Source organism: Medicago sativa, chromosome 6 (assembly GCF_051527215.1).
Source record: "Medicago sativa cultivar Bolivia chromosome 6, Bolivia_mono, whole genome shotgun sequence".
NCBI lineage: Eukaryota > Viridiplantae > Streptophyta > Magnoliopsida > Fabales > Fabaceae > Medicago > Medicago sativa.
In genome coordinates this window covers 31,319,268-31,345,810 of record NC_140754.1, presented here as the reverse complement: position 1 = coordinate 31,345,810, position 26,543 = coordinate 31,319,268, and the positions used below count along the sequence as shown (strand labels likewise).

The 26,543-nt window shown below is 33.2% G+C and overlaps 1 protein-coding gene and 2 long non-coding RNA genes across 3 annotated transcripts; all 3 read left to right on the top strand.

Moving 5' to 3' along the window:
* The first annotated feature begins 241 nt into the window (after window positions 1-241).
* Window positions 242-5,191, top strand: LOC146914515 (uncharacterized). The gene is made up of 3 exons (XR_015014250.1): window positions 242-381; window positions 476-571; window positions 4,883-5,191. It is a non-coding gene; the product is annotated as an uncharacterized LOC146914515 (long non-coding RNA).
* A 713-nt stretch (window positions 5,192-5,904) lies between these two features.
* Window positions 5,905-25,807, top strand: LOC146914513 (uncharacterized). The gene is made up of 2 exons (XR_015014061.1): window positions 5,905-5,987; window positions 25,633-25,807. It is a non-coding gene; the product is annotated as an uncharacterized LOC146914513 (long non-coding RNA).
* LOC146914514 (protein TPR1-like) lies at window positions 6,596-10,929 on the top strand. The gene is made up of 10 exons (XM_085717362.1): window positions 6,596-6,989; window positions 7,072-7,162; window positions 7,923-8,049; window positions 8,165-8,305; window positions 8,383-8,527; window positions 8,617-8,726; window positions 8,883-8,952; window positions 9,020-9,093; window positions 9,184-9,278; window positions 10,576-10,929. The coding sequence occupies exons 3-9, from the start codon at window positions 7,924-7,926 to the stop codon at window positions 9,250-9,252; spliced, it is 735 nt and encodes a 244-aa protein (XP_085573488.1). The 5' UTR covers window positions 6,596-6,989; window positions 7,072-7,162; window position 7,923; the 3' UTR covers window positions 9,253-9,278; window positions 10,576-10,929.
* Window positions 25,808-26,543: the final 736 nt, after the last annotated feature.

The window sequence follows — 26,543 nt, the reverse complement described above, 5'->3', positions numbered from 1 at the left end:
AGATAAGTAATAAAAATTAATTGAATATTAGTGAATAGGTTTTAACTATAATTACAAACAACATTTTTATGTAATGTTTATTACATAGATTAAAGGGACAAACATGATACATAAATTTAATTTAATTACATTTAATAATAATTATATTCAGTGAGGAATTTTGTCCAACCGAAAAGTTGTTAAAAACTATTTACTTTTTTTTTTGTCAAGAAAAACTATTTACTATATGTAAACATTGGATGAAATTTTTTACTATATAAAGTGATCAGACAATTCAACATTTGTTATATGCAAAGTTATAAAAAATGGCTGAAATTCTCAAGTTTGTTTATAATGCGATCCTTTTTGTTTCTTTGTATTTTATTGTAATTTATGGTGAAAGTAAGCTCATTCTATTCTTTTTTTTTTATATCTTAGACAAAACATTTCTCTCATATTTAGTAATATTTCTTTATCTTTATTTACCTTACAATAGGGTGTGATACTGATGGCGATTGCCTGAAAATTTTTCCTGACAATCCATATCCTTTGGAGTGCATCGACAATATTTGTCTTTCCTTGATCAACTAAGGTAAAACATAATTCTCTAATCTTTAATGTAATTCTTCGACCTTGCAATTTAATCGCATTAGAATCATTTTCAATATATTTTTTTAGTGGAATATATTTCAAATTGAAAAAGGAGTACAAGGGGAACTCCAACAACACAATAAAATCCAAAGCCCTGGAAATGGAGATCAATTTAAATAGGAACTAAGACTCTAGAAAATCAAAATAATGGGGTGGAAATAAGTACATCACAAAAAAAATCCACCACACAACCTCGACTCAATCATATTATGCATCATCATTAATTTTCCTTTCAGATCATTCATCCGTATTTGATACATATCCAACTAAGCGTTGACAATTAAACTGGTAAATTATGATGCCACAAATACTCTCGCTAACAATGTGAAAGCACCATGTTACTTCTAATGGAGTCTAAATTATCGTAGTTCATAATTTGGGCTAGAATAGACCACTGTAGTGGCATTTATCCATGCTCAAAATAATGATAATATCCTTTCTAAAAGATGGGACCAGTAATACACCTTGTGAACCCCCATACACAAGATGGTGGAATAACATCAATGAAACCTTATGAAATTCTTCATATATACTCTATATAAGTCATGGAAACTTGGTCCATAAAAATTTCTAACTAATCATTTATATTTGTACGATAAAGTCATGTTTCTATTTTTATTCATATCCACCTTAGTCGATTGCCATACTTGTAATCTGTTTTCATTATAATCATAGTTTCCCTAATAATATTTTACATTTATCTTACTTATAATCCTCATGATCATAATAATCAATGATCACACAAAAACCTACACTATAAAAACATCCTTAAGTTAACATATAATAAGGCATCATGAACATATAACTGCTTCAAATATACCGAGGACATAACTATGTTATTAAAAATGAAAAATATATCATCTATGACATTTCTTACATAAATAAAATATCAGATATAAAAGATGATCCTAATGCTCTTACGCTCACAATGTCTGAAAACAATTAAAATATCACACTTATATTATAGACAATATAATGACAAAAATATATCTCTTTAGATGATAATCTTAAGAATGAAAAAAATAAATAACAGCTACCATTATCTTTTTCATCCCTGGTAAATCTTGTTTCGCCCTATATATATTAATTGGTAATTTGCAAGAAACAAAGAAACAATATTAGATTGAATCTTCGGAAAAGGAAAAAGGAAACTCAATCCAAGTACCAAAGGCCAAAAAAAAAAAATCATTTTTGGCCCCCTATGTTTGCCATGGTAGCAATTTTGGCTCCCTATTAAAAAAAATCACTTTCCAACCCCCTAACTTAACCCACTTTTGAAATTCATAGGCCCCTCTGATTTTGACCAGCTCAAAGGCCGAAAAAAAACAAAAAAGAAATTTAAAATAATTAACAGCTTATGATTAAAAATTAGTGGTCAAGATTAAAAGAACTCACATGCTCCCTCTCATAGCTAATAGTACACGTATTTTTCCTCCTCCACTCATCACTACTTCATCTTCTTTTTTTCTCCAGAAGAAGAAGAACAACACCTACAACTATCACGATTTTTTTTTAAACCATCCAAGATCTTATACTTTTATTTTTCATTGTCCGTTAAGGATTAAAAAAAAAAGCACCAAATCATATTTTCGTATTATCACAAATATTTTCTCTTAAAAGAAAAGAAAAAGAAATATATCTTGAACAAGTGAAATCTTCTTATTCTCAAAACCACTCAAGAAGTTCAACAAGACGAAGAAACATATGAGGAAGAAGAAAAATTCCGAACCCCACTTTCATCTATGAGCAGTTATCAGCGTTTCTATGAACCGCAAACCATCGAATCTCGATGCAAATTTTACCGTCATCAACGAAGATCTCTCATCACGGCCTCTTCTTTCAATTGTACCGCCCTAAAAAAACACAAATTCACACAACAAAATTAAATACCATTCAATAAAATTCATATCCAGGGTTTGGAGATGAAGAAAAATTGAAAAATATGTACCTGATGATTGGAGATATTTGCCAAATATGAAACAGAGACAGCGGCGGCGACAGAGGCGACTAAGAGGCCGTATTTCTTCATTGTGGTGGTTTTCAGAATAAAACAACTCTCTCACCATTTGCGAAAGTGACCCGCGACTAGGGCTGTTTAAAACCGAACCAATCCAGTAGAAAAACCGCAAACCGAATCCATCTAAACCGAAACCGCAAAAAACGGCATTTGATTTGGATGTATTTGGATCACTTTTTTACTCAACCGCATGGTTTGGTTTGATTTGCGGTTTTCATTTTACCAACCAAACCAAACCAAACCAAACCGCAACATAAGAAAAACTTTATTTAAATCTGTCACCTAGACCAATGCTCATAGAAACTCAATGGAAACTTTTATAAAATTACATGTTTTTCTCTTGTTAAGTTTCTTCTTTTCTTTTTATTTCAAAAATGTATGTATGTGCCACTTGAACTTTTAGAGAATGATAAAATATTAATCTTTTATATTTCTTATATAAAAGAATTACTTTGTGTCCACATTTTTAATTTGGTTAATGTTGTTTGGTGAAAATAAAATTGTAATATGAAATGAAATTAAAAACATAGTTGGAAACATTGCCGTAAATATATTGTGTTTTACCTTTGTAACTTGATTTTAATGTTGACAAATAAAAATTGTATTGTCTCGAAAAAACCGATCCAATCCAAACCGCATTGGTTTGGTTCGGATTTTATTTTAAAAGTCAACCGAACCTAACCAAACCACATACATTTTTATATTGCGGTTCAGATGACTTTTAGTCTCAAAAACAAACCAAACCGAACCGCGAACACCCCTACCCGCGACCATATACTACTTTTCCTCTTTTTTTCATGAGTTTTACCTTTTCTATATATGCATTTTTTTTATTTTGTAATGAGGACACGTGATTTGATTTTTTGGGTATTTTCAAGATTTGTGAAGATGATATGAGAACAAGAGAAGAGAAGAATAAACGGGGTTTATTAGCCGAAGGGACACAATAACACTCATATTTAGTCTTTTAATCTTGACCACTGATTTAATCCTAAGAGTATAAATTATTCCTATCATTCTTTTCCATTTAAATTTAATTCAATAATAGCCTTTGACCGAGTCAAAATCAGAGGGGGCCTATGAGTTGCAAAAGGGGGCGAAGTTAAGGGGCTGGAAAGTGATTTTTTTTAATAGGGGGCCAAAATTGCTACCATGGCAAATATAAGAGGCCAAAATTCGTTTCAGCCAAAAAAAATTCTATACATACTTTTGTTTCCTAGAATTTTTAATATAGTTATGTTAGTTCATCGTTAGCAATGAGTCTAAAAACAATACCATAATGAAATATGGCCAACCCAATGATATAAATCCATCCCAAAATAAGGGGTAATTAGGTTGAAGAAACATATTAAACTCAAACAATAGGTTATAAAAGCTCCAAAAAAGCTGTCTTGTAATTGAAAATTTTGAGTGACAAATGGAACCTTAAAACCACAAATAAAAATATAAATAGAATGGGTAATTTATATTTTAATGAGGATTAAAACTTAAGTTTTTAGTACAAGAGTGAATCCTTCTTTTCAATTAATTACAAGGTTGCTCATGAGGATTTGTGTGTTGCGTATAATTTTTTTATTAATAGTATTGATGCCAAGCCTCGTAGCTCAAGTGAGGCAGTGAAAGTTCTTGGATGATAATATATTTATGACGTACCTACATTGTAAATGGAGGGACTGATGAATACATTTTTGACATTAGAATAAAACAATGACAATTTGTTATGTTACTTTGTGAAAAATGCATCATATTGAGTTATTTTAATATATAGGTGAAAATATTAAATGAATTAGATGGTGAAAATGTCATGGGGTTTGTCAACCCAATTTAATGGGAGACTACTCTTTGGTGTGAAATCCCTAGTGACTTTTTTATGATTCCTTGATTTTAGAGTATATTTATAGTTGAGAAACTTTAACTAGTCGCTTAACATTCAAATAGTAGTGATATCGCGATGTGCTAAAGTTCACACCTACTGGTGGTGTTCTTCTTTTACCTCCCTTGTCACCATATTATACTTTCATAAATACAAGTTATGCGTACGACATGCATATATAGTAGATGTGTAGAAACTTTCATTGACTATAATCCTTAACCATCCAAGCTAACGATACGGGTTCGATTCCAACTACCCGCTTATATCCTATTTCTCTATATAATATATTTAAACATATCTTTTTCTATTATAAAATCTCACCCCCTATTTTCTACATGTTTCTTTTCTATTATTATATGCAGGTTATCCTCATAATAAGATTGAGGAGTAATATCAATGTGTTTGTGCATGAGAATAAAGTCGATATTTATGATCTCACCTATATTATATTTTTTATTAAAGTTTGATTGATTAGTGTTTATGTTTAAATTGGGTTCTAGTCACTAATATTGTGACATCAGTGCCAAGTTTAATAATTTTGATATTGACTTATTATCTTGGAAACTGAGAAAACATTACATATTTTATTTTATATTGAGGATAATTGTAAGGCTCTAATAAGGAAAAATATTTTATTTTGAGTTATGACATTAAATTTCAACTTGCCATGATGTGATATCTTAGGCTACATGAAAATTTAAACTCCTAAGTTCATATAAGGTTTTAACAATAGAGATTAAATCTTCAAAATATAGATATTATCAAACACAAATCTTAACAATAATGTGAATATATTTTTAAAAATAAGTGTTATTATATTGACAAGAAATAATTTGACAAATAAATAAAACTTCCAAGTTATAAACCTCTAACTTTGACTCGGAAATCCAATGTTATCTATATATGGATCCTGACAAGCATACTCAAATACTCATCAGAATTTTGATGTTATAAACTACAAAAAGCGTCACCCCAAACATAATGGATACAAATTCCGTAACATATAATACAAAATAAAATTAAATACTCAATTCTGTAACACCCTAATTTTATATTTTTAATTAATTCTACAATTTTTAATAAGTGGAGTTTTGATTATTATTATTGTTGACGCTTCTTGTGCTTAAGTATTATTTTGTTGTTGAGAAAATAGAAATAATGATGTGGAGTTGGAGGTGGTTTGAGAAAATTAAAAAGAAACGAAGAGGAGAGTCCTAACAAACTAAATAAAGAGTCGTGGGTGTAGAAAGTAAGATTTTAATAAGTGGGGGAGGGGAGAAGTAAAAGAGTAGTGCATAGGAAATAAAGGCAATTATAACGATTAGTGAGCCCATATATAAATTGGAATATTAGAGATTAGAAATCAGTTTTGCTGATCAGAGAAAAGGTGGAAGAGAGGTAGATGGAGAGAATTGGAACCCTAGTGCAACAACATCGAGCCAAACCGAAGGTTTCTACAGATTCGAGGTAAGGGGGATAATCTATTCATCTCTATGGTTTATCTTTTTCTTTTATTTGTGGGGCTGTAAAGAGGTTAGGGTAAGTTGTTATTAATATGATATTAGATTGTGATTAGAGATTGTTGACGAAGGAATTAAGAAGGCGATGTTGAAATATGAGAAATCGTTGAGAGAAAATTGAGATTTTGAGTAGAAGTGATTTTGAGTGTTTTTGGGAAATAAGTGATTCTGGGATAAGCTTTTTTTTGGGATGTAAAAATATGATTTTTCATAAAATTATGATAGGATTAATTGAGTAGAACGTGTATGTGAAAACAGAATTGAAATCGGGTTAACAGTTGAGATTTTACGAACGAAACGGCAAACCCAGAACTGTACAAACACTACAAGAAATTTAGCATTTTGCGACATTTCCTCCGCGACCCTTGGTTCAAAAATGTCGCAAAGTGCACATTTGCGACGGTTGTTGCGACCTTTGTGGTCAACAGCCGCATATTTTAATCTAAAATTTTCAACGCGTGTTATCTATTTCCCAAAAGAAATTTTGGCTCCTCCTCAAAAACAAAAAAAAAATCATTTTTGCTCAAATGTTTCACTACCGCATCTCACTCCCACAACTCAAAACCCTAGATCTCAATTTTATTCCAATCTCTCCCTCATTCTCACTTTCTCCCAATCTCTCACCCTCAATCTCACTTTCACCATCGCTCATCACCGAGCTATTCACCATCTTTTCTGTCGATCTCACCACCCACACTCAATCGTTCGTTCATCTCAGTTCCAATCTCACTCAATCGCAGAATCTCAGTTCCCACAATCTCATTTCAGCAATATCACTCAATCGCAGAACTTCAATCGTTCGTTCGTTTCACCACCAGCCATTCGCAGAACTTCAAGCGTTCATCTCAGTTCCCACAATCTCACTCTCAATCACTGTCACAATCCTCGTATATCACTACCTATCCGTTCGTTTTACCCTCGAATATCACTCCTAGTAGCCGAACTTCTGGTTAGTTTCTTAATTTCTTTTGATTTGAGTGATTTTCTTGTTAATTTCTTGACTTTTTTAACTTTGTAATTTCTTGTTTCAGCTTTGCGATCTCTGTTCTGTGCAAATGGGTTTCATTCGCGGGTTTTGCCGTCTTTTGTAGTTATTCAGCTGTCCTACTTTACATTTTCAAGGTAAAATTTATTTATTTCAACTTTGTTTTTGGTATGGAAAGAATCAGGACATTACTTAAATAGAAAGGGGATTTTTGTTGACCCTTTTGTATGCTTTACTCTATGATGCACATATAATTATCTAATTAGGTGAGTCTCGGTGTCAGATATGTATCGTGTCCGACATGACACGATACATATGATTACATTGATTTATGTCATTTTTCGCAAATTATTAATAGTGTGTCCGGTGTCCCTCTATGATTTTACTCATTGATTCTCTGATTAATAATGCTCTAGTTTGGGTTTTTCTTACTTGTTTTTGCTTATTTGTGCAATAGCCATTATTCTAAGACATTGTTGGTTGTCCTGGCAAGGTTTGAAGATATTAAATACCATCTAGTTCATACGTACATTACTTTTATTTATATTTTTGGGTCTTGCCATTTATTGTTAAATTCTGTTGTGTTCTTTGCCTCATGAAGGATTAAGTTTTTTTAATTTTGTTTGGGGCTGTTCACTTGAGAGTGTTTAATTCTTAGTGACACGGGAAATTGCTGGTACATGATTGTATTTTAGACAAATTACTACCTTTGGTTTTTAAGTGCTTAATGATTCCTTGCTATCGAGATAATTACATGCTACACATGACCTTTTACTTATTCAAATTGGTTTTATGTTTACAGTGTGTTTGGTTAGGATTTTATTAAAACAAGATTGAAAAAAAAAAACATTAGTTACCATGGGACTGGTTTCTTAAGTTTCCTTTTGGTCTTGATAGCATGACTGCAGTTATAAGGACATCTGCATTAATATTAAAGGAAGGATCCATATTCTATGGGATTTCAATTTCACCTAGAAATGGACATTGCACGCCTACCTTAGCTGCGCTTCCTGCTGAAATTGCAGTATGAACTTGGTTTTTGTATTTATTTTCATGTTCATTGATAAAATTGTTATTTTCGGTTGTTTATATACATTGGATTGCTGCATTTCCACTTATTATTACTTAATTTTGTACAGCCATTTCCACCAGTCCCTGCTGCTCCTAGTGCTAATGCTGTAGCAGCATGGATGGGGAATGGAAATCCTTCGTCATCTTCTCAATCACTTGCTGCGCTCGCAGCTTCCTCATTGCCCGGTCCTTCACAATCTGTTGAAGTGGTACTTGAATATTAGTTTTTCATATTTTCTTTTCTTTTTATTTGTAATAGCATTGCTATATTGACAACTCTTTACAGGCTGTGAAAGTTGCATATACCTTTACATCTCAACCAGTGCCTCAGTTGTTTGATGAACTTCCTACAACTATTGTTTGCAAGTTACATCAAGGATCAACTGTAACAAATATGGAGTTTCATCCATCAATTCATTCTATCCTTGCTGGTAAATTAAAATAAATAACATGTCTTGTTTGTGTTACACCAGAAACTTGATTAGTTATTTTACTAACCTATTAAGTTTAATTGAAACAGTTGGTAGTGAAAATGGAGAAATTTCACTTTGGGAAGCAAGGTTACGAGAGAGGCTGATATCAAAGCCTTTCAAAATATGGAATATTTCCAATTGTTCGGTCAAATTTCAGGTTTATATTCAATTATTCAACTCTTTAAGAACCTTTAATTTAGTACTATAATAAAATAGATGCTTTCAAGTGTATATGAGTGATGAATGCACTGCTATGGCATTAAAATGATCCTTTATGTTATGGTGGAGTTTAGTAAAATGATCTTTTGAACAGGCTTTGAATTTGAAAGAATCGTGGATATCCATCAATCGTGTATCATGGTGCCCGGATGCGTGTTTTATTGGTAAATATTGTAATTTTTTTCCGATGTTGCTTGATTAATGCTTTATGATATTTTATTTTCTTTTCAGGTGTTGCTTTTGCAAAACATTTGATTCATTTATATACCCATCAAGTTCATAATGGCCTACAAGAGCATTTGGAGGTATTTTGAAATTAATTTTTTTAGATGAATCTAATACAATTTTAATTTTTTTAACTCTTGATTAATAATGTCTTTGTTTCATTATTACAGATTGATGCTCATGATGGTGGTGTTAATGACTTGGCCTTTTCATTTAAAAAAACCAGCTATGCGTTGTAACTTGTGGAGATGATAAGTTAATTAAGGTGACAAAAGTTTCTAGTATTAATAGTTTTAATATTGTCTCATTCTGTGTTTGAATGGCTCTTTTTAATGCAAGTAACTAATATTAGAGGCAAGTTATACTATATATATATATATATATATATATATATATATATATATATATTAATATATATATATATATACATGCTCTAATTTATTATATAATATAAGAGTTTATATAGGCATTATCACTTTTATATAGAGGAAGAAAAGGGAAGCTTTCAAAAGAAGCTCAAAACCCAATTAGTTGCTGAAAAGCCATTAAGAAAAAAATAAAAAAATAAAATAAGAGAATAGAAGGGGGAAAAAGAGAAGGGTACGAGGGAGTTAGAAAGGGAAACGAAGGGAGCTGGAGAGTGAGTCATCAATTCAAAATCAATGTCTAAATTGAATGTATTAGCTAGAGATTTCATGAAATTAGAGGTGTAGATCAAGTTTATTGCTGGGTAGTGTAACATGCAATAAGGAATAGATGGCTGAATTGGGTTACTTTGGGATACTAAGGATAGAAGAGGGAGAACAAGGATTTGTGTTGATACGGTGAATCTGATTGACCAGCATCAGTTCTCAATCCACTTCTCAGCAACTTAGAAAACTTGTGAGTTAATTATGGGGACTATAACTAGTCCTATGTTATCACTTTAAGCTTCTTTCTATCTATCAATTTACACTGTCTCATTCATTGATTCTTTAGAAGGGTATGGTAATTACTTTGAATTTGGGGTTTAGTAAAGTCAAATGCATGAATTTCGTTGGATACTTTTGGGAGTTTAAATTGTTGGAACAATGTTGGGTTTGGATTGTTTTTGAAGAATGTCATCAGAACATGGTAGTTGTAGTATCTGTAGATAATAACATTGGTACACTATTAACGTACTTGAAGCTGAAAGCTTATTATTAGTATTAATTATTATTAATAGTAATTTTACCGGAGGGGAGCCACTTTGACGGGGAGCCTATCGTCACTATTTACAGGCGGGGAGCCTATAATTAACACATATAGAGGCGGGGGGGAGCCTACTGTTATTATTAATTAAAGGCAGGGAGCCTAAGGCGGGGAGCCGACTATTGAAACTTATAGACATATAGCTTATATCGTTGTTATTATTAATTACCGACGGAGAGTTTATATGTATGTATATAAATAGTCTATATAGTTTATTCAACAATCTTTTATGTTATTGTTGATGTTTCATTGATACTACTATGTCCTGCTTGTTATATTACTCGTTATCTACTCACTGGTGACTCACATCGTCTCTCTCTACTATGTTTCAGATCCACTAGCACGTGCAGAACCGAGCACATCTACTAGAGCATAGTTGTTCATATTTGGTGAGGTTCCGGTGTGTTTTGGAAAGCATGCTTTGTCGTCACGTTTACATGTGATTATGTCTTTTGGGGTTGTAATATATGCTAATATTTAATGGCTCTGTTGCAAAACTAGATATATTGTTCCAAAACAACTTTGCTCTTGATGCTTAATCCGGACCTGGTTGGCCTGAACTGTTTGAGTAGATTATGTACAGGTTCATGATATTTTGAAACTTCTGTAGTTTAGGGGAAACTCTGTCAAATTATATGTAGAAACCTTTGATTATTAATTCTAGTATTGTCGTTATTATTGTTTGATGTCAGTTCATGTAGATTATTAATTTTAGTTATATATTTTTGTATTTTAAGTATTTAATAATATATTTATTTAAATTGGCAACAAAAACTGCCCCATTCAATTTTATTTTTTTTTAAAAAAACTTAACATTTGCGACTGTTGGTGAAGGGTCGCAAGCCCCTTTTTTTTAAAAAAACTTAACATTTGCGACTGTTGGTGAAGGGTCGCAGCACCTGTTGCGGCAGTTGGAGTGGCTGTTCTAGGAAGGGTCGCAAATGACTGTTGCGACCCCAACAAATGTGACTGTTGGGGAACAGTCGCAAATGTACATTTGCGACCCTTCTAACAGTCGCAATCAGCGTTTTTAAATGTCGCAAAATGCAGTTTTTCTTGTAGTGAAAGCTGCAGCACAGGTCACCGGCTACTGCCTGCCCACGCCAGGGCGCAGCTTGCCAGCGCCTGGGAACAGCAAGGCAGCCCCTCATGGGTGACTATTTTGTTGTGCCTTTGTTTTTGTACTGTCAGAACTGTGAGTGTTGCGTTTTTGTGCCTTGTGGACCCTTTTCTATACTGAATTGAGCCTAGATGTCTTTAAGAAAGTTGTAGGTATGGATGTTATCTTTCCAACAGCTTTGGTCTCACCTCCATAAGACATCCACAACGTGAGTTATGATCAAAATACTACACAGGAGTCAGCATGGTCATGCAATCCACCTAGGTTCAAGGAAACCAATCTTTCCATCCTTCTATGTACCGAATTGGATTTAGGTTTATTCATGAAAGATGTAGATAAAGGTTTTAGCTTTCATTTCCCATTGGATGGAATAAATTAGTCCCTCTAGAACTTGAGTTATGATTTAAGCACCGCACCTGGGTCATGATGCGTTGTTAATGAAATTTTAGTACAATCCTTTTAGTGGACTCTTCAACATCTATAAAAGTAATAGTGATTTTGAAGAAAATCCATTAGTGTGTAAAGTAAATGTAAGGAGCCCTATATTACATATATAGATGAGGGAGTGTGTTCAAGCATAAGTAGAGGTGAATACCTCAAGATAATAACAAGCTTAAATATGAACCGGAGATAATAGTCTATGAGAAAACTAAGAATGTCAAGATGACTTGGAAATAGGAAGTGAAAGATAATATGGATGACGCTGCAAGAAATATCAGTATATGGGTAAAAACTTAAATTATAATGGTGAATGAGGTATACTATTAGAATGAAAGATGTAGTGATGAAGAGAACAAATGACGAGAGTAGATTCCAAATGTAGTAATGAATAACAAAGGAATGTGATGTGTACATATGCTTGTGTGAAATGTTGTTTTATGATGAGAGGTTGTTGTCGTATGATGAAGGTCTATGTTGATATGATAATTGTTGAATGGCGATGATGAATGATGTAATAAATGATGTTTGTGAATGACGAGTAATGTTGATGACGTATCTTGTTTAAGGTGATGAGTAAATGATGAAGTGGGTTATGTTGCTAGTAGGAGTAAAATATTGGGTAAGGTCGGTAGTGATAATAAAAGTGAGAAAGATATTCAGTTAACTAAGGTTTAAAAGACGAGAATTTAGTAGAGCAAATAGTGTGGGTACGTGGTGAGTCTAAAAACATACGATATAGTAAAAGGGGATATGAAGTAGGTGCTTTTCCAAGTAACTGATGAGGTTATACATAATATCCTTAAACCAATAATGAGTTTAGGAATACCGTTAAGTGAAAGAGTAAAAGATACAAGGTAGTTAAAGAACTTAAGATGAATGTTAGATAGTAGCGTATAAGGTGTAAAAATGATTAGGGAATATAGTAGTCTAATGTAGATGATTGTAAACGATGAGAGGGTCGTTAAGACGAAATGTATGGGAAGATAAGGAGTTGTATATTAGGTAATTGAAAGATAATAGGAATGATGATAACGATGACTAAAATGGAGATCGATTAGAAGAGGGCAAGATTAATAGGAAAGAGGATAAGAGGTAATAGTTATAATGGTTGGTGATAATAATAACGACTAGTATCGAGAGAACGAAACCTTGAATTATAACGTAAGTCTTAGTGGGGAAAGATGTTGAAGTTGAAATTAATGATAAGGTGAGATAGTAAATTTAAATTAGAATGAAGTTAAGATTAGGGGAATGGATGATGAATAGATGACTACGAACATCAGAACAAAGTAATAAGATATAAAACAGTTTTATTGAGGAGAATAAGTATGAAAGAGTTAATGGCAATGGTGAGGAAGAACCTAGTTATGTAGAGAGGGTAAGTTGTATGAAATGATAATGAGTAAGAAAACATTTTGAGACTAGGGATCGGGAATAAGATATGATATCAGAGATAAAGTTTATAGAGAGCCTAGAATAAATGAGAGAATAGAGTGTCCCCATAAAATGAATAATAAAATAAAATAAAATAGAGGGATGTTGAATGTAGAAATGAGTCATGTGTAAAGGTTGGATTAATGAAGAGAATAAGTGGTGATATAAACGGTTGATAGAGAGTAATGATGAGGAATCCTATAGCTATGACAAAAAGTGTCGATGATTGATATTGAATATATATATATATATATAATAATTGCGATGAGAGTGATAATGATTAATTTACGATGAAGATGACGATGATAATGTTTATATTTTAGTGATGATGAGGATGACAATAACTATATCATTATGATGATGAGAGTGATGATGCTTATTGTCATACCCCAATTTTTGACCTAAGACCCTACATTCATACGCCGTTTGACCTTGAATAGTCTCTGACTTTTCAAAGAAAATTTCGGCAGAAGGGTATTTTAAAATTCCTCATTTTTGTTCTAATATCGGACTCTCTTCTCTCTTTTATTTTATTTTTATTATTATTAGTTTTTATTTTATTTTATTTTTATCTTTAGTTTTTTTTATTATTTCCATCTTTTATTATACCATTTTTTATTTTATTTTATGTCCACTTTTATTTTTAGGTTATTTTCTTTTTTATTTTAATTAGTCAAGCGCCCAATAGGTCTAAAAATAATTTGTCCGGGGTCCAAAAGAATTTTCTTTCTCATCCGCGCCACCATTCATGGCCAAGATTCCTCATGTCAACTTTCACATTCCAAAACCATCAATCTCATTCAATTCCCCATCAAAAACCATTAAACCATTTTTCCATTCTCATCAACCTCCTCACCTATAAATAGAGCCCTCATTCCTCACTTCAAAACACACAAAAGTTCTCTTGAGTTGTCAAAGAACTTTTCTCTCTTTTCCCTCATTTAGCTTGTCTTGACGAGCTATTCTTTTCTTCTCCCTCTTTTTCTGTCCCTTGAAAAAGTCCCTTTGGAATTTTGTCCCTTCGGTAATTTTGTCCCTTCGGTTGTCCCTTCCTTTTATTTTCTTTTATTTTCTTGCATTTTATTTCTTTTTAGCATTTTTTTATTTCTATTTAGCATTTTAATTATTGTCATTTATTTTCTAGCAATTAGAATGTAATTAGGTCCAATGTAAATATAAATGAGAAAAAGTGTGTGTGTGTGTGTGTGTGTGTGTGTGTGTGTGTGTCTTTTACTTCTTTACCGCTTAATGTACATAAAAAAATACAAAAAAATTAGATTAGAGATTTTGTGGTGATCCAACGTCACTACAAAAATCAACTCGTTTTTAATTTTATTGCTCCGTTAGTTTAATTTTTATTTATTATTCCAAAACAACAAAAACATTCAAATAACAAAAATCAAAAAAATATTTTCACAATAAACCTTGATATTCAATCAAGGGATCGTTTTTTTATTTTCTTTCTTAATCAAACTTTAATCTATTTAATCATATGTTGAGTCTTTTTTCCTTTTAATATTAAAAAATACAAACAAATACTCATTTGCCACTTGACTTTTTATATTAAAACTTTTTCAAAACTAATAAAAAAAACACAAAACCAATCAAACGTCAATTTCAACCATGAACTACGTGGTTTTGATCCCTCACGGGTACGTAGGCAAACAACTTGTCCTTCCAAATCAATTAAAATCAATTTTCTTTTTCCTTTTAACTCATCATTTCAATTCTATTTTCATTCCTTTAAAAGCAAGCAAGATTAAGCACAAAAAGTTAAATAAAGTCAAGAGGTTCTCGTAGAGTACTACGAACATAAAGGGTGTTAATACCTTCCCTTTATGTAACCAACCCCCGAACCCTTAATCTCTTTAAATATGGGGTAGTTTGAACTTTTTTCCCCTTTTCGTTAAAAAAATTAAATGTTCAGTTGTGAAATAAATTAGTGAGTCAAACGCTAATTAAATAGCTTTGATCTCCAAAAAATGACGCAACAAAAATGGCGACTTCACTGGGGATATCCCCTAAGAGGGTTGAGCCTAACTTGGCTTTATTTAAATTTTGTGCTATAACTTGCTTAAAAAAAAAGATGGAAATACGTGTATATATGTTTTCTTCCTTCTTCTTTCTTCATTCTTTTTACGAGAGTGGTGAGATAAGTCCTACACCGATCTTGAGGGAAATATAAGATAGGATGATGGTATAACCAAAGTGCCATTCCGAGAGTAAAGTCTCGTGTTTTGGTTCATGTGGTATAACCCCGCTCAATGGAGGGATCTTGGAAGTAATTTATGTTGGCATGAGTATTCGTGTTGGCATTATTATTTTTAAGTGACCGTCGAAGTTGAGGACCTTGAGTTACCTTTAACCCATCTTGGCTTTTTACGACGTAGTGTGGTGGCTAATCAAGAGTAGTCTTGATTTAGTTGATACGTGATACGACACTCAAACGAGACATTCTTACTAATGATATTGGAACGGGAGTAGTCCCGTAACCCGATAAAATTTGGAAGTGGTTGACAACTTTAGGAACTTGGTTGAACCCGTGATACAGGTACATGTGAAACCATAGTCCTTACCAAATGGCGTTGTTACCCCTAAGCTCCAACATCATGGACTTTAAGCTCACCATGTTTTCACCGTTTGTGTAACATAAATCATGCAAACATGCATTCATACATAAAAAAAAAAAACTTTCTTCTCATTAAAACATAAAAGGACTTAGATAAGTCGTTTTGTAAATATCAAACGTATGTCCCTCTTAAAGTGGGACACAATAAACACATCTTCAAAAGTCTTAATTAGACCTTAGCTTTGTTAGGGACTTTTTCCTTGGCTTTGCTTTTGTTCTTAAAAAGGAATTGTTCGTAATATTTTCAATTATCAAGTGAAACAATATTCCTTATGATGTTTACAATTAATTTGACAAATCCTTCGATAAAATAAAAATTGTCCATTTTTGCATACGCATCATGCATCATTTTGCATTCATAGTTTTAAGTCCGTGTCTCACACATTGTTTTTCTCAATAAAGGTCAACCCGTTCCAAAATTGGTCCAAAGCCAACTCGCACCTACAACACTCGTGCAAACAAAAAGAGAGGACATATCAGTTTGAACAACAGATCACAACACTCCAGGTCGAGTTAGAGAGACTGAGTACCCAGTTGGTTTCACTGGTAGCTTCGCAGAATCAGTCGCAGTTCCATTAAAGGCCCGAACGCCAACATCAACAGCAGCCTCGACAACAGGATGCAGTTTGACCCAATCCCAATGACATATGTGGAGCTGCTTCCCATATTGCTCCAACAGAACCTTGTCCAAACTAGAACGCCTCCTCGGGTGCCTAACGAGTTGCCGGTTTGGTATCAATCTGACCTCTCCTATGCCTTCCATCAAGGAGCACCCGGCCATGACATCGAGCATTGTTTCTCTATGAAGATTGAAGTCCAGAAGCCAATTGAAGCCAATATCTTGCTTTTCGAAAATTGAATTCGGACGTACAAGTTACTCTACTGCCAGTTTATATTACCTAGTGTTGTGACACATGTAGTGGATAGCCGCAATTGGGTCGTTTTTAATGTTCCTTCTACTACTTATCTGTTCAAATAATGCCCGTGTTTGTTGTTTACTGCTTTTCAAAAAATCCTTTCGTCTCGCCCGAGACGAAAGTGAACTTGTGTAGGGCTTTTTGCTTCATGTGTTTTCCATCATTAATGAAAAGGTCGTTTTGATCCCGATTTTGTTTTTATTTTGTACTTTTTTCTGGAAAAATGGTAATACAAAAAACAAAAAACTTTTAATCATTCTCAAATATCTGCATAATCATAACTTGTACTTGTCAAAATTAAAAATCAAATCATACATTAATAAGCCCGTTGAACACATTACCCTTATACTCTCTTCTGACTTTAAGTTCCCTTTGTCCGAGGATGAAGAAGAGGAGAATGAAGAGACTCCCGACAAGATCTCTCGCATACGGGGGCATCTTAGCCGTCAAAGCTGCAAACAAAAATATCAAGAAGATCGTCTAGAAGATGGCTTTTATTTACAAAGACTAGCACGACATGCTACCATCTGAACTTCATGAGTATTGTACTTTAGTACAAACTTCAACAGGGGCAACCCCCTTCATCCCTCAGTATAAGACGTGGAGGTCATGCTTCCCGTGGAGGTCGAAGTCCCGTCAATAGGAGTTCTGCTGAGATACAAGCTTAATTGAACTTAAATGCATGACGACCTTGTACAACTACATCAAGAGAAGATGAAACAAGCTTCCAACAAGAAGGTTCGTCCCCGTGAATTTCAAGAAGGAGACTTTGTACCCAAAAGGTACTATTTGTTCAACCAGACTTCAGAGGCAAGTGGACGCCTAACTATGAAGACCCATGTGTAATGATTCTTACGACTATGGATGGTGACAAACCCGCACGTCCTATGAATACTGGTGCAGTCAAGCAATACTTTGTCAAAAATAAAAGCTCGATAAGCCACAAATCTAAAAAGCGGCTTAGGCAAAAATGAACGTCTCGGTGGACTGAAAACCCAAAAGGGTGGTCCAGGCAAAAATTAGAGACATGAACAAAAATGATTATCCTAATAGGTTGAAACCCGAAAAGGGCGATCTATGCAAAAGTTAAGGATCAAAAGACAAAGTAACTGCATCAAGTCAAACACAATCCACTTGAGGCATCCAGCTATCAGAAGACCTCCAATTCGAAGCATCTGCAGATCAAAGACTCGGAACAGGGGCAGTTCAAAGTTGTCAGGGAGAATAACGGTTATTGTGTTCAATGTACCTTCCCATATAATTTCCATTTTCCAACTTTTGCAAAGATCCGTGGAGCTGTGCCATTGGCAGGTCACCACTCAATTCATAAATTTGAGCATGTGCCCAATTATTTGGAACTCTCATTTATTCTATTTGCAAAATTTCTTCTATTTTTGATGGCAATACTTGAGGCAAATTTTTCTTTCAAAATACAAAACTTTTTTTACATCTTTTTGAAAAGTGTAAACAACAAACACACTCTCTTTGAACTCTCGAGTAGATGATGCGTACGTCAAAATCCGCCTCGAGAACGGTTACAGCCCGAAAGAGAAACATGGCTAAGCATTATGGAGAGGACTTCTGCCTTGAGCAAGATGTTGTCACAGTACAAGAATGCAAAAAAAATATACAAAAAAAAAAAATTCATCAAAGCTCGCTAAGTTGAAATCTTGAAAAGGCGGATTAGGCAATAGAGAGCGTCTCGGTGGACTGAAAACCCGAAAGGGCGGTCCAGGCAAAAATTAGGGGCATAAAAAAGGAATATATTCTCGGTGGACTGAAAACCCGAAAGGGCGGTCCAGGCAAAAGTTAGGGATTTTAAAAAAAAAATGATTGTTGAAGCATACTAGTGGAAGAACACTTTGTGCCGGTTTACAAATGGCGACTTCTTCCAGACTTTTTGGTCAACAATGGGCTTTATCCCCATGAGCATCAGCTGCTACCTTGTGCCTGACTTTACCCCGTCAACAGGCTTGATTTGTTCACAATAATTTCATCTCCAAGGAAGTTTGTCGAGTGTTTGTACTGCGATGTCAGTCCGCCTCCCATTTTACCTGTTGCGTCTCATTTCATCGAGTCACTTATCATATCCAGTTTATACAGTCGTACAAGTTACATTCATATATTCATTCATTCATACATACATTCATACATTAATACTTTCATGTATTCATACATTCATGCACACACAACATATGTGCAACATCAATTCACACATGGTTGCATCAGTCACCCAGAGGTTGCATTCTTCTGTTTTAGTTCTTACTCACAAGTGTCATCCCCAGTGTGTCTGGTCCAGAGATGTCAGTCATTATAAGCTCAGTGGATGCTGGCGAACTCTTATGAAGCCCAGTGGATTCTGGCGAACTCTTACAAAGCCTGGTGGATTTCGGCAAACTTTTTATGAAGCCTTCTGGCGAACTCTTATGAAACCTTTATCAAAAGCCAAGTGGATTCTCGCAAACATTTTATCAAAATCCGGGTGGATTCTAGCAAACCTTTCATCAAAAGCCGAGTGGTTTCTCGCAAACCTTTTATCAAAAGCAGAGTGGATTCTCGCAAACCTTTTATAAAGCCGAGTGGATTCTCGCAAACCTTTTATCAAAGCCGAGTGGATTCTCGCAAAAGTTTTTATCAAATTCATCAAAAGCTGGGTGGATTCTCGCAAACCTTTCATCAAAAGCCGAGTGGATTCTCGCAAACCTTTTATCAAAAGCTGAGTGGATTCTCGCAAACCTTTGATCAAAGCCGAATGGATTCTCGCAAACCTTTTATCAAAGCCGAATGGATTCTCGCTGTAACACCCCGTTTTCCCAACGTAAAAATTTCTCAAATAAAATCAGAGTTTTTCATCATAAAACGGAATGTCACATTTCTTAAAAAACGTAAATGGAATAATAATTTATCCTTCAAAAATATAACAACATAATCTTTATAACTTCGCAGCGGAATAGTTTGACAACTTAAATAATCTTTGGCACAAGGGCCTCAATATAAAATTTCATAAAACTTAGTTCAACATCAATTCTTGAAAGATTCATAAAGTAATACATAAGGAACAGAAAGTAAAGACATAATCCCATCTCGTTACGTATCAGAGCACCTAAGACACACTTGTGAGGAGTCCACTCACGACCGCAACTAATCCTTGTTACCTGCAAGTTACCCATACGAAGAGCAACATTTCCAACCAGAGGGGTGAGATTTCTCAAACAATAATATTAAGCATATAAATCATATAAAGTACATTCAACAACTTAAACATCTTATAATTCATTAATCATATCTAATAACTTAAACTTCCTTAACTAGTGTCATTATCCTTCCTACATTAGTCATATACTTCATCAAGTAATCTCAATTATTATTCATAAAATATCTTATCTTAAATCATGATCATAAGCATTGATATCTAACACCAAATATAATCGTAAGCATCATCATATAATTCACATAAGTATCATTATCAAAACATAGCATTTATCGAAAGCAACTTCATAATCAAGTTCATAATCAACTTCATAAACAAACCTCACTTAACTCGACAATGCGACTCAACTCGACTATGTAACTCTTAACATCTCAAATCATCTTAGCATCTTGACAACTTAACAACTTGACAACTCGACAACTTCACATCTTAAATCATCTTAAAACTTCTTGATATGCAAATGCATGTGGTACCATTCAACAACATAAATGAGCGTAATTAGGCTCTTCAACATGTGAGCATAAAGCTGCCGGGCTTAAAGCCCCCAACGTAGTTTGAGCACAAAGGCTGCCGGGCCTAAAGCCCCCAACTTTAATGAGCACAAAGCTGCCGGGCCTAAAACCCCCAACTTTAATGAGCACAAGGCTGCCGGGCCTAAAGCCCCCAACTTTAATGAGTATGCAATGGACTCAACTTCCTACAACTTAGACAACTTCATGAAAATCTATGACATCCTAACATCTTGATATCTTGACAACATAACATCTTAATAACTTGATGACTTCATAACGACTTGACGCCTTAACAACTCTTATCATCTTAACGTCTTAACATCTTAACATCTTGACAACATATGGATCACATAAATAATTCATGTCATATCATAATATAACAATATCAAATGATAATAAACAACATCTTAAAACATCATATTCATCAATCATAAACAACTTCATATAACATCGTATTTAAACATCAACAATAATTCATTATGTATCTTTGTAAAAACATAATAAATTATCCACAACATATTTTCATGTCAAACCAAAACTATTGGAAAGATATCACAAATATCAACAACTCTTATTCTTACAACAAAGATCAATTCAAAACAGAAACATATGAACAAAACGCAAAAACATGAAACAGAGAATGCTATCACCGTACAATTTTGCTAAGACCTCCCTGTAGTATTTTCATCATAACTCACAGACCAAACATCATTTTCACTTCAAACCAAAGCCACTAGAAAGCTAACGAAATTATCTAAAACTTTCATGTTTACTCCTAAGACCAATTCTGTACCGATCAATACCAGTTTTTATTTTAAATTCGGAAAAGTTGTACTGAAAGTCCATAAAAATTCACTGTGACCTACGTGCAGTAATTTGACCATAACTCAAGTTTTATAAATCCTATTGACGTGAGACCAACGGCATTAGAAAGCTAACATCTATACCTACAACTTTCGTGTTTACACCTAAACCCAGTTCGGAACTTAAACTTGTCAAACTGAGACAATAAAAACGCGTTTTGTACATTGACAACAAAATCGCAGTTCAGCTGCGATTTTGCTTTGGGGAAATCTTTTCCACTTCTTATTCGATCCAATACTCTCCAAACTTGACCCTAATCTTTACCCTATGATTGCCCTATCATTAGAACACTAAGTATTCATCAACTTACTGTATGCAAATTCAAAGGGTTCTCAAATCTATTAACAACCTATTACAATTATTAAACCCTAATTCTTAAACTCACCAACATCTCATTCAATTCCATGGTTTTAACCTCAAAACTACATCCAATAATCATCCTATGGGTTATCTAAGGATTGTATACAATTTCTACATCAATTCAACAAGTTTTCATCATCTAATCATCAAATCTCTCTCAAAACCCTAATTCTCAAATTCTAACAAACTTTTCCCAACTTGTTAGATGCAATCTAATGATTTAACAACTTAATATTAATGCAAGATAGTCTCACCCTCACCTTAGATTAATTCATGAATCAGCGGCAGCGTTCTTTTTTCCTAAGGTCTTCTCCTCTTCTCTTGACTTTTCTCTTCTCTTCTCTTCTTTCTTGTTCTCCTCTTTTCCAAAAAGCGGTTTCCGGTAAAATCTTTCTAACCTAAGTTTCTCTATTTATAATACTAAACGCTCTTCCTAAATCTATTTTGGCCCAACAACTTATTCTTCTTTCTATTCTAACCCCCAATTCCACTCACACTAATAATCCTCATAATCTTATTTATTTCTAAATTAAATATATCTCTCACAAATAACAAATATATTTCTACACCAAATAACAAATATATCTCTAACAAATAACAAATATATTTCTACACCAAATAACAAATATATCTCTAACAAATAACAAATATATTTCTACACCAAATAACAAATATATCTCTAACAAATAACAAATATATATTATTCTAGTAAATACCAACATATAACATAACAAAACATCACTCATCAAAATAAATCGACTAAATCATAAAAAGACATCTAATCTCAAAACTACCTCCAAATCTACTTACTCTAATAATTCTCATATTCTAATAAATAATAGAATAATGCCACATAATAAAATACTAACACCTCATATAAATAAATAAATCACATAAATAGACTCTAACTTAATAAAAATAATTAAATAAAAAGGAGGGCGTTACACTCGCAAACCTTTCATCAAAAGCCGAGTGGATTCTCGCAAACCTTTTATCAAAAGCCGAGTGGATTCTCGCAAAACTTTTATCAAAGCTGAGTGGATTCTCGCAAATTTTTACCAAGCTGTGTGGATTCTCGCAAAACTTTTATAAAGCCCGGTGAATTCCGGCATACTTTTACAAAGCCCGGTGGATTCCCGCACATTTTTACAAAGCCCATTGGATTCTGGCGAAATCTTTACAAAGCCAGTGGATTCTGGCGAAATCTTTTATAAAGCCTGGTGAATTCCGGCAAACCTTCATAAGCCAAGCAGATAGCTTGCAAAATTCTTGTCTTATCAAAAAGTGTCATCCCCAGTGTGTCTGGTCAAGAGGTGTCGCTAAAAAGTATTGTCTTCATTAAGCTGTCGTTCCAACCCAATACGGTGGTAGACAATCTTTCCCCAGTGAAACAGCATTACCCCTCAGCGGAGTCGGATCCCATTCTTCCAAGAATTTGGGTATCCCGTTGCTGTTTCTATTCCCAGTCAAGTCATTTTTGTCATCCTGCATTCATAATTGCATCACGAGCATTTCACAAGCATTTCATATCATCTTAGGTCCAAAATTGGTGTACTTTGTATTTAAGTCTCTTCGGCCCGTCAAATCAAAGATTTCATCTTCAAGTCTCCAGACGAAGAAACTTAAATAGGGGAGTCTGTCATACCCCAATTTTTGACCTAAGACCCTACATTCATACGCCGTTTGACCCTGAATAGTCTCTGACTTTTCAAAGAAAATTTTGGCAGAAGGGTATTTTAAAATTCCTCATTTTTGTTCCGATATCAGACTATCTTCTCTCTTTTATTTTATTTTTATTATTATTAGTTTTTATTTTATTTTATTTTATTTTTATCTTTAGTTTTTTTTTATTATTTCCATCTTTTATTTTACCATTTTTTTATTTTATTTTATGTCCACTTTTCTTTTTAGGTTATTTTTTTTATTTTAATTAGTCAAGCATCTAATAGGTCTAAAAATAATTTGTCTAGGGTCCAAAAGAATTTTCTTTCTCAGCCGTGCCACCATTCATGGCCAAGATTCCTCATGTCAACTTTCACATTCCAAAACTATCAATCTCATTCAATTCCTCATCGAAAACCATTAAACCATTTTTCCATTCTCATCAACCTACTCACCTATAAATAGAGCCCTCATTCTTCACTTCAAAACACACAAAAGTTCTATTGAGTTGTCAAAGAACTTTTCTCTCTTCTCCCTCATTTAGCTTGTGTTGACGAGCTATTCTTTTCTTCTCCCTCTTTTTCTGTACCTTCGGAAAAGTCCCTTCGGAATTTTGTCCCTTCGGTAATTTTATCCCTTCGGTTGTCCTTTCCTTTTATTTTCTTTTATTTTCTTGGATTTTATTTCTTTTTAGCATTTTTTTTATTTCTATTTAGCATTTTAATTATTGTCATTTATTTTCTAGCAATTAGAATGTATTTAGGTCCAATGTAAATATAAATGAGAAAAAGTGAGTGTGTGTGTGTGTGTGTGTGTGTGTGTGTGTGTGTGTATGTGTCTTTTATTTCTTTACCGCTTTATATATATCAAAAAATATACAAAAATTAGATTAGGGATTTGTGGTGATCCAACGTCACTACAAAAATCCACTCGTTTTTAATTTTATTGCTCCGTTAGTTTAATTTTCATTTATTATTCCAAAACAACAAAAACATTCAAATAACAAAAATCACAAAAATATTTTCACAATAAACCTTGATTTTCAATCAAGTGATCGTTTTTGTTATTTTCTTTCTTAACCAAACTTTAATCTATTTAATCATATTTTGAGTCTTTTTTCCTTTTAATATTAAAAAATACAAACAAATACTCATTTGCCACTTGGCTTTTTATTTTAAAATTTTTTCAAAACCAATCAAACGTCAATTTCAACCATGAACTACGTGGTTTTGATCCCTCACGGGTACGTAGGCAAAGGACTTGTCCTTCCAAATCAATTAAAATCAATTTTCTTTTTCCTTTTAACTCATCATTTCAATTCTATTTTCATTCCTTTAAAAGCAAGCAAGTTTAAGCACAAAAAGTTAAATAAAGTCAAAAGGTTCTCGTAGAGTACTACGAACATAAAGGGTGTTAATACCTTCCCTTTATGTAACCAACCCCCGAACCCTTAATCTCTTCAAATATGGGGTAGTTTGAACTTTTTTCCCCAATTCCTTAAAAAATTAAATGTTCAGTTGTGAAATAAATTAGTGAGTCAAACACTAATTAAATAGCTTTGATCTCCAAAAAATGACGCGACACTTATCTTTGATGATGATGAGAGTGATGTATATAATGATTATGAGAGTGATATATATATATATATATATATATATATATATATATATATATATATATACCGTGATGACGAGAGTAATATATGTTGATGATGATGAGTATGTTGATGATTTGTGTGCTTGCATTAGAGTCGTGCATTTTAGTGAGAGTCTTGCTTTAATTTGTGAATTATTTGAATATGTGTATACTTGTGTTACTTGTCGAATTTATTTGTATGCATTCATATAGAGTCTAAGACTGATGGAGTGCATGACTGATGGAGAAGTCCAGTAACTTATCTCTGGCAAACTATGATGAGAAAAGTCCAGTAACATAACTCTGACAAAATGATGAGTAGGAGTGGTACCACATTCATATAGGTCGATAGGAGAGTCCATATGCATATATATGATGATGTTTTGTGTTTGGTGGTTGTAAGTGTGAAAATGATGTGTTGCAGTGATCTGTGAAAGAAGAGATTATGCATAATAACTGTTGAGAGTGAAGATATGGTGGAGATTATAGTATTTTGATATTTGTTTAATATGCGTGCTTTTCCCTATTATTATGTTATGACACGATTTCTTACCCCTTATTTTGTTGTATTGTTTTCTGTATGGTGGCTGTACCTTGAGTACAGATACTCAGGTTGACAAGGAGTAGCTATGGGCTGTTTTAGAAAGAGGAGACGAGGAGATGCCCTCCGTTTAATTCTGCTATTAGTAGTTGAATAAGCATGTAGTAGCTACGATCACTGATATTGTAACACTAGGTGTAACGCCATATTTTATTATTTATTTATTTGATTGAGTTTATAGTCTTTTTATAATTTAATTAACTTATTTGATAAGTGATATTTCTGTTATGTGTTGATATATATATTAGTAGCCTATATTTATTTAATTAATTATTTTTCTTGAGATAGAGTCATGTGATATGTTGATATTTTATTGAGTGCCTTTATTTTATTATTTATTAGAATATATTTAGTGGAAAAATATATTTAGTGGAGAAATATAATTATTAGAATAAGTAGATTTGGGGGCTGAAATAGAAAGAAGAGAGTTATTGGGCCTAATCAGATTTAAGAAGAGTAATTTGTAATATAAATAGAGGAAAGATTAGGTTGAAAGATGAATATATGCAAAAACAAGGATTTGGAGAAAACAAGGTTTAGAGAGAAGAGATGAGAAGAGAAGAGTCAGAGAAGGAGAAATCTGTAGACCTTGCTGCTAATCAATCTAAGGTAAGGGTGGGACTAACCTTCTTTAATCATAAGTATATGGTTCTGAAATAGGGTTTAACATGTTTGTTGTTGTTTTATTTTGACGATTAGAGAAGTTAGGGTTTGAAAAGAAGATAGGGTTTTGAATTGCAATTTAATTGATAAATTATGCTCAGTTAATGATTCATGTTATGTTGTTGATTTGTGGTTGGATTCATGATTATGAGTTGTGGTTGTTGATGATTGTTGTTGTTAATGTCATATTATGAATTGGGTATGAATTATGTTGAGTTGTTGTTGTTGATTGTGATGATTTTGAATGAATG

Bases quoted from the DNA above. Each gene is read 5' to 3' on its own strand.
- LOC146914514 (XM_085717362.1), top strand. From the start codon at position 7,924: ATGACTGCAGTTATAAGGACATCTGCATTAATATTAAAGGAAGGATCC. The intron at 8,306-8,382 runs GTACTTGAATAT...AACTCTTTACAG, and splicing joins CTTCACAATCTGTTGAAGTG to GCTGTGAAAGTTGCATATAC. The intron at 9,094-9,183 runs GTATTTTGAAAT...TCATTATTACAG, and splicing joins GCCTACAAGAGCATTTGGAG to ATTGATGCTCATGATGGTGG.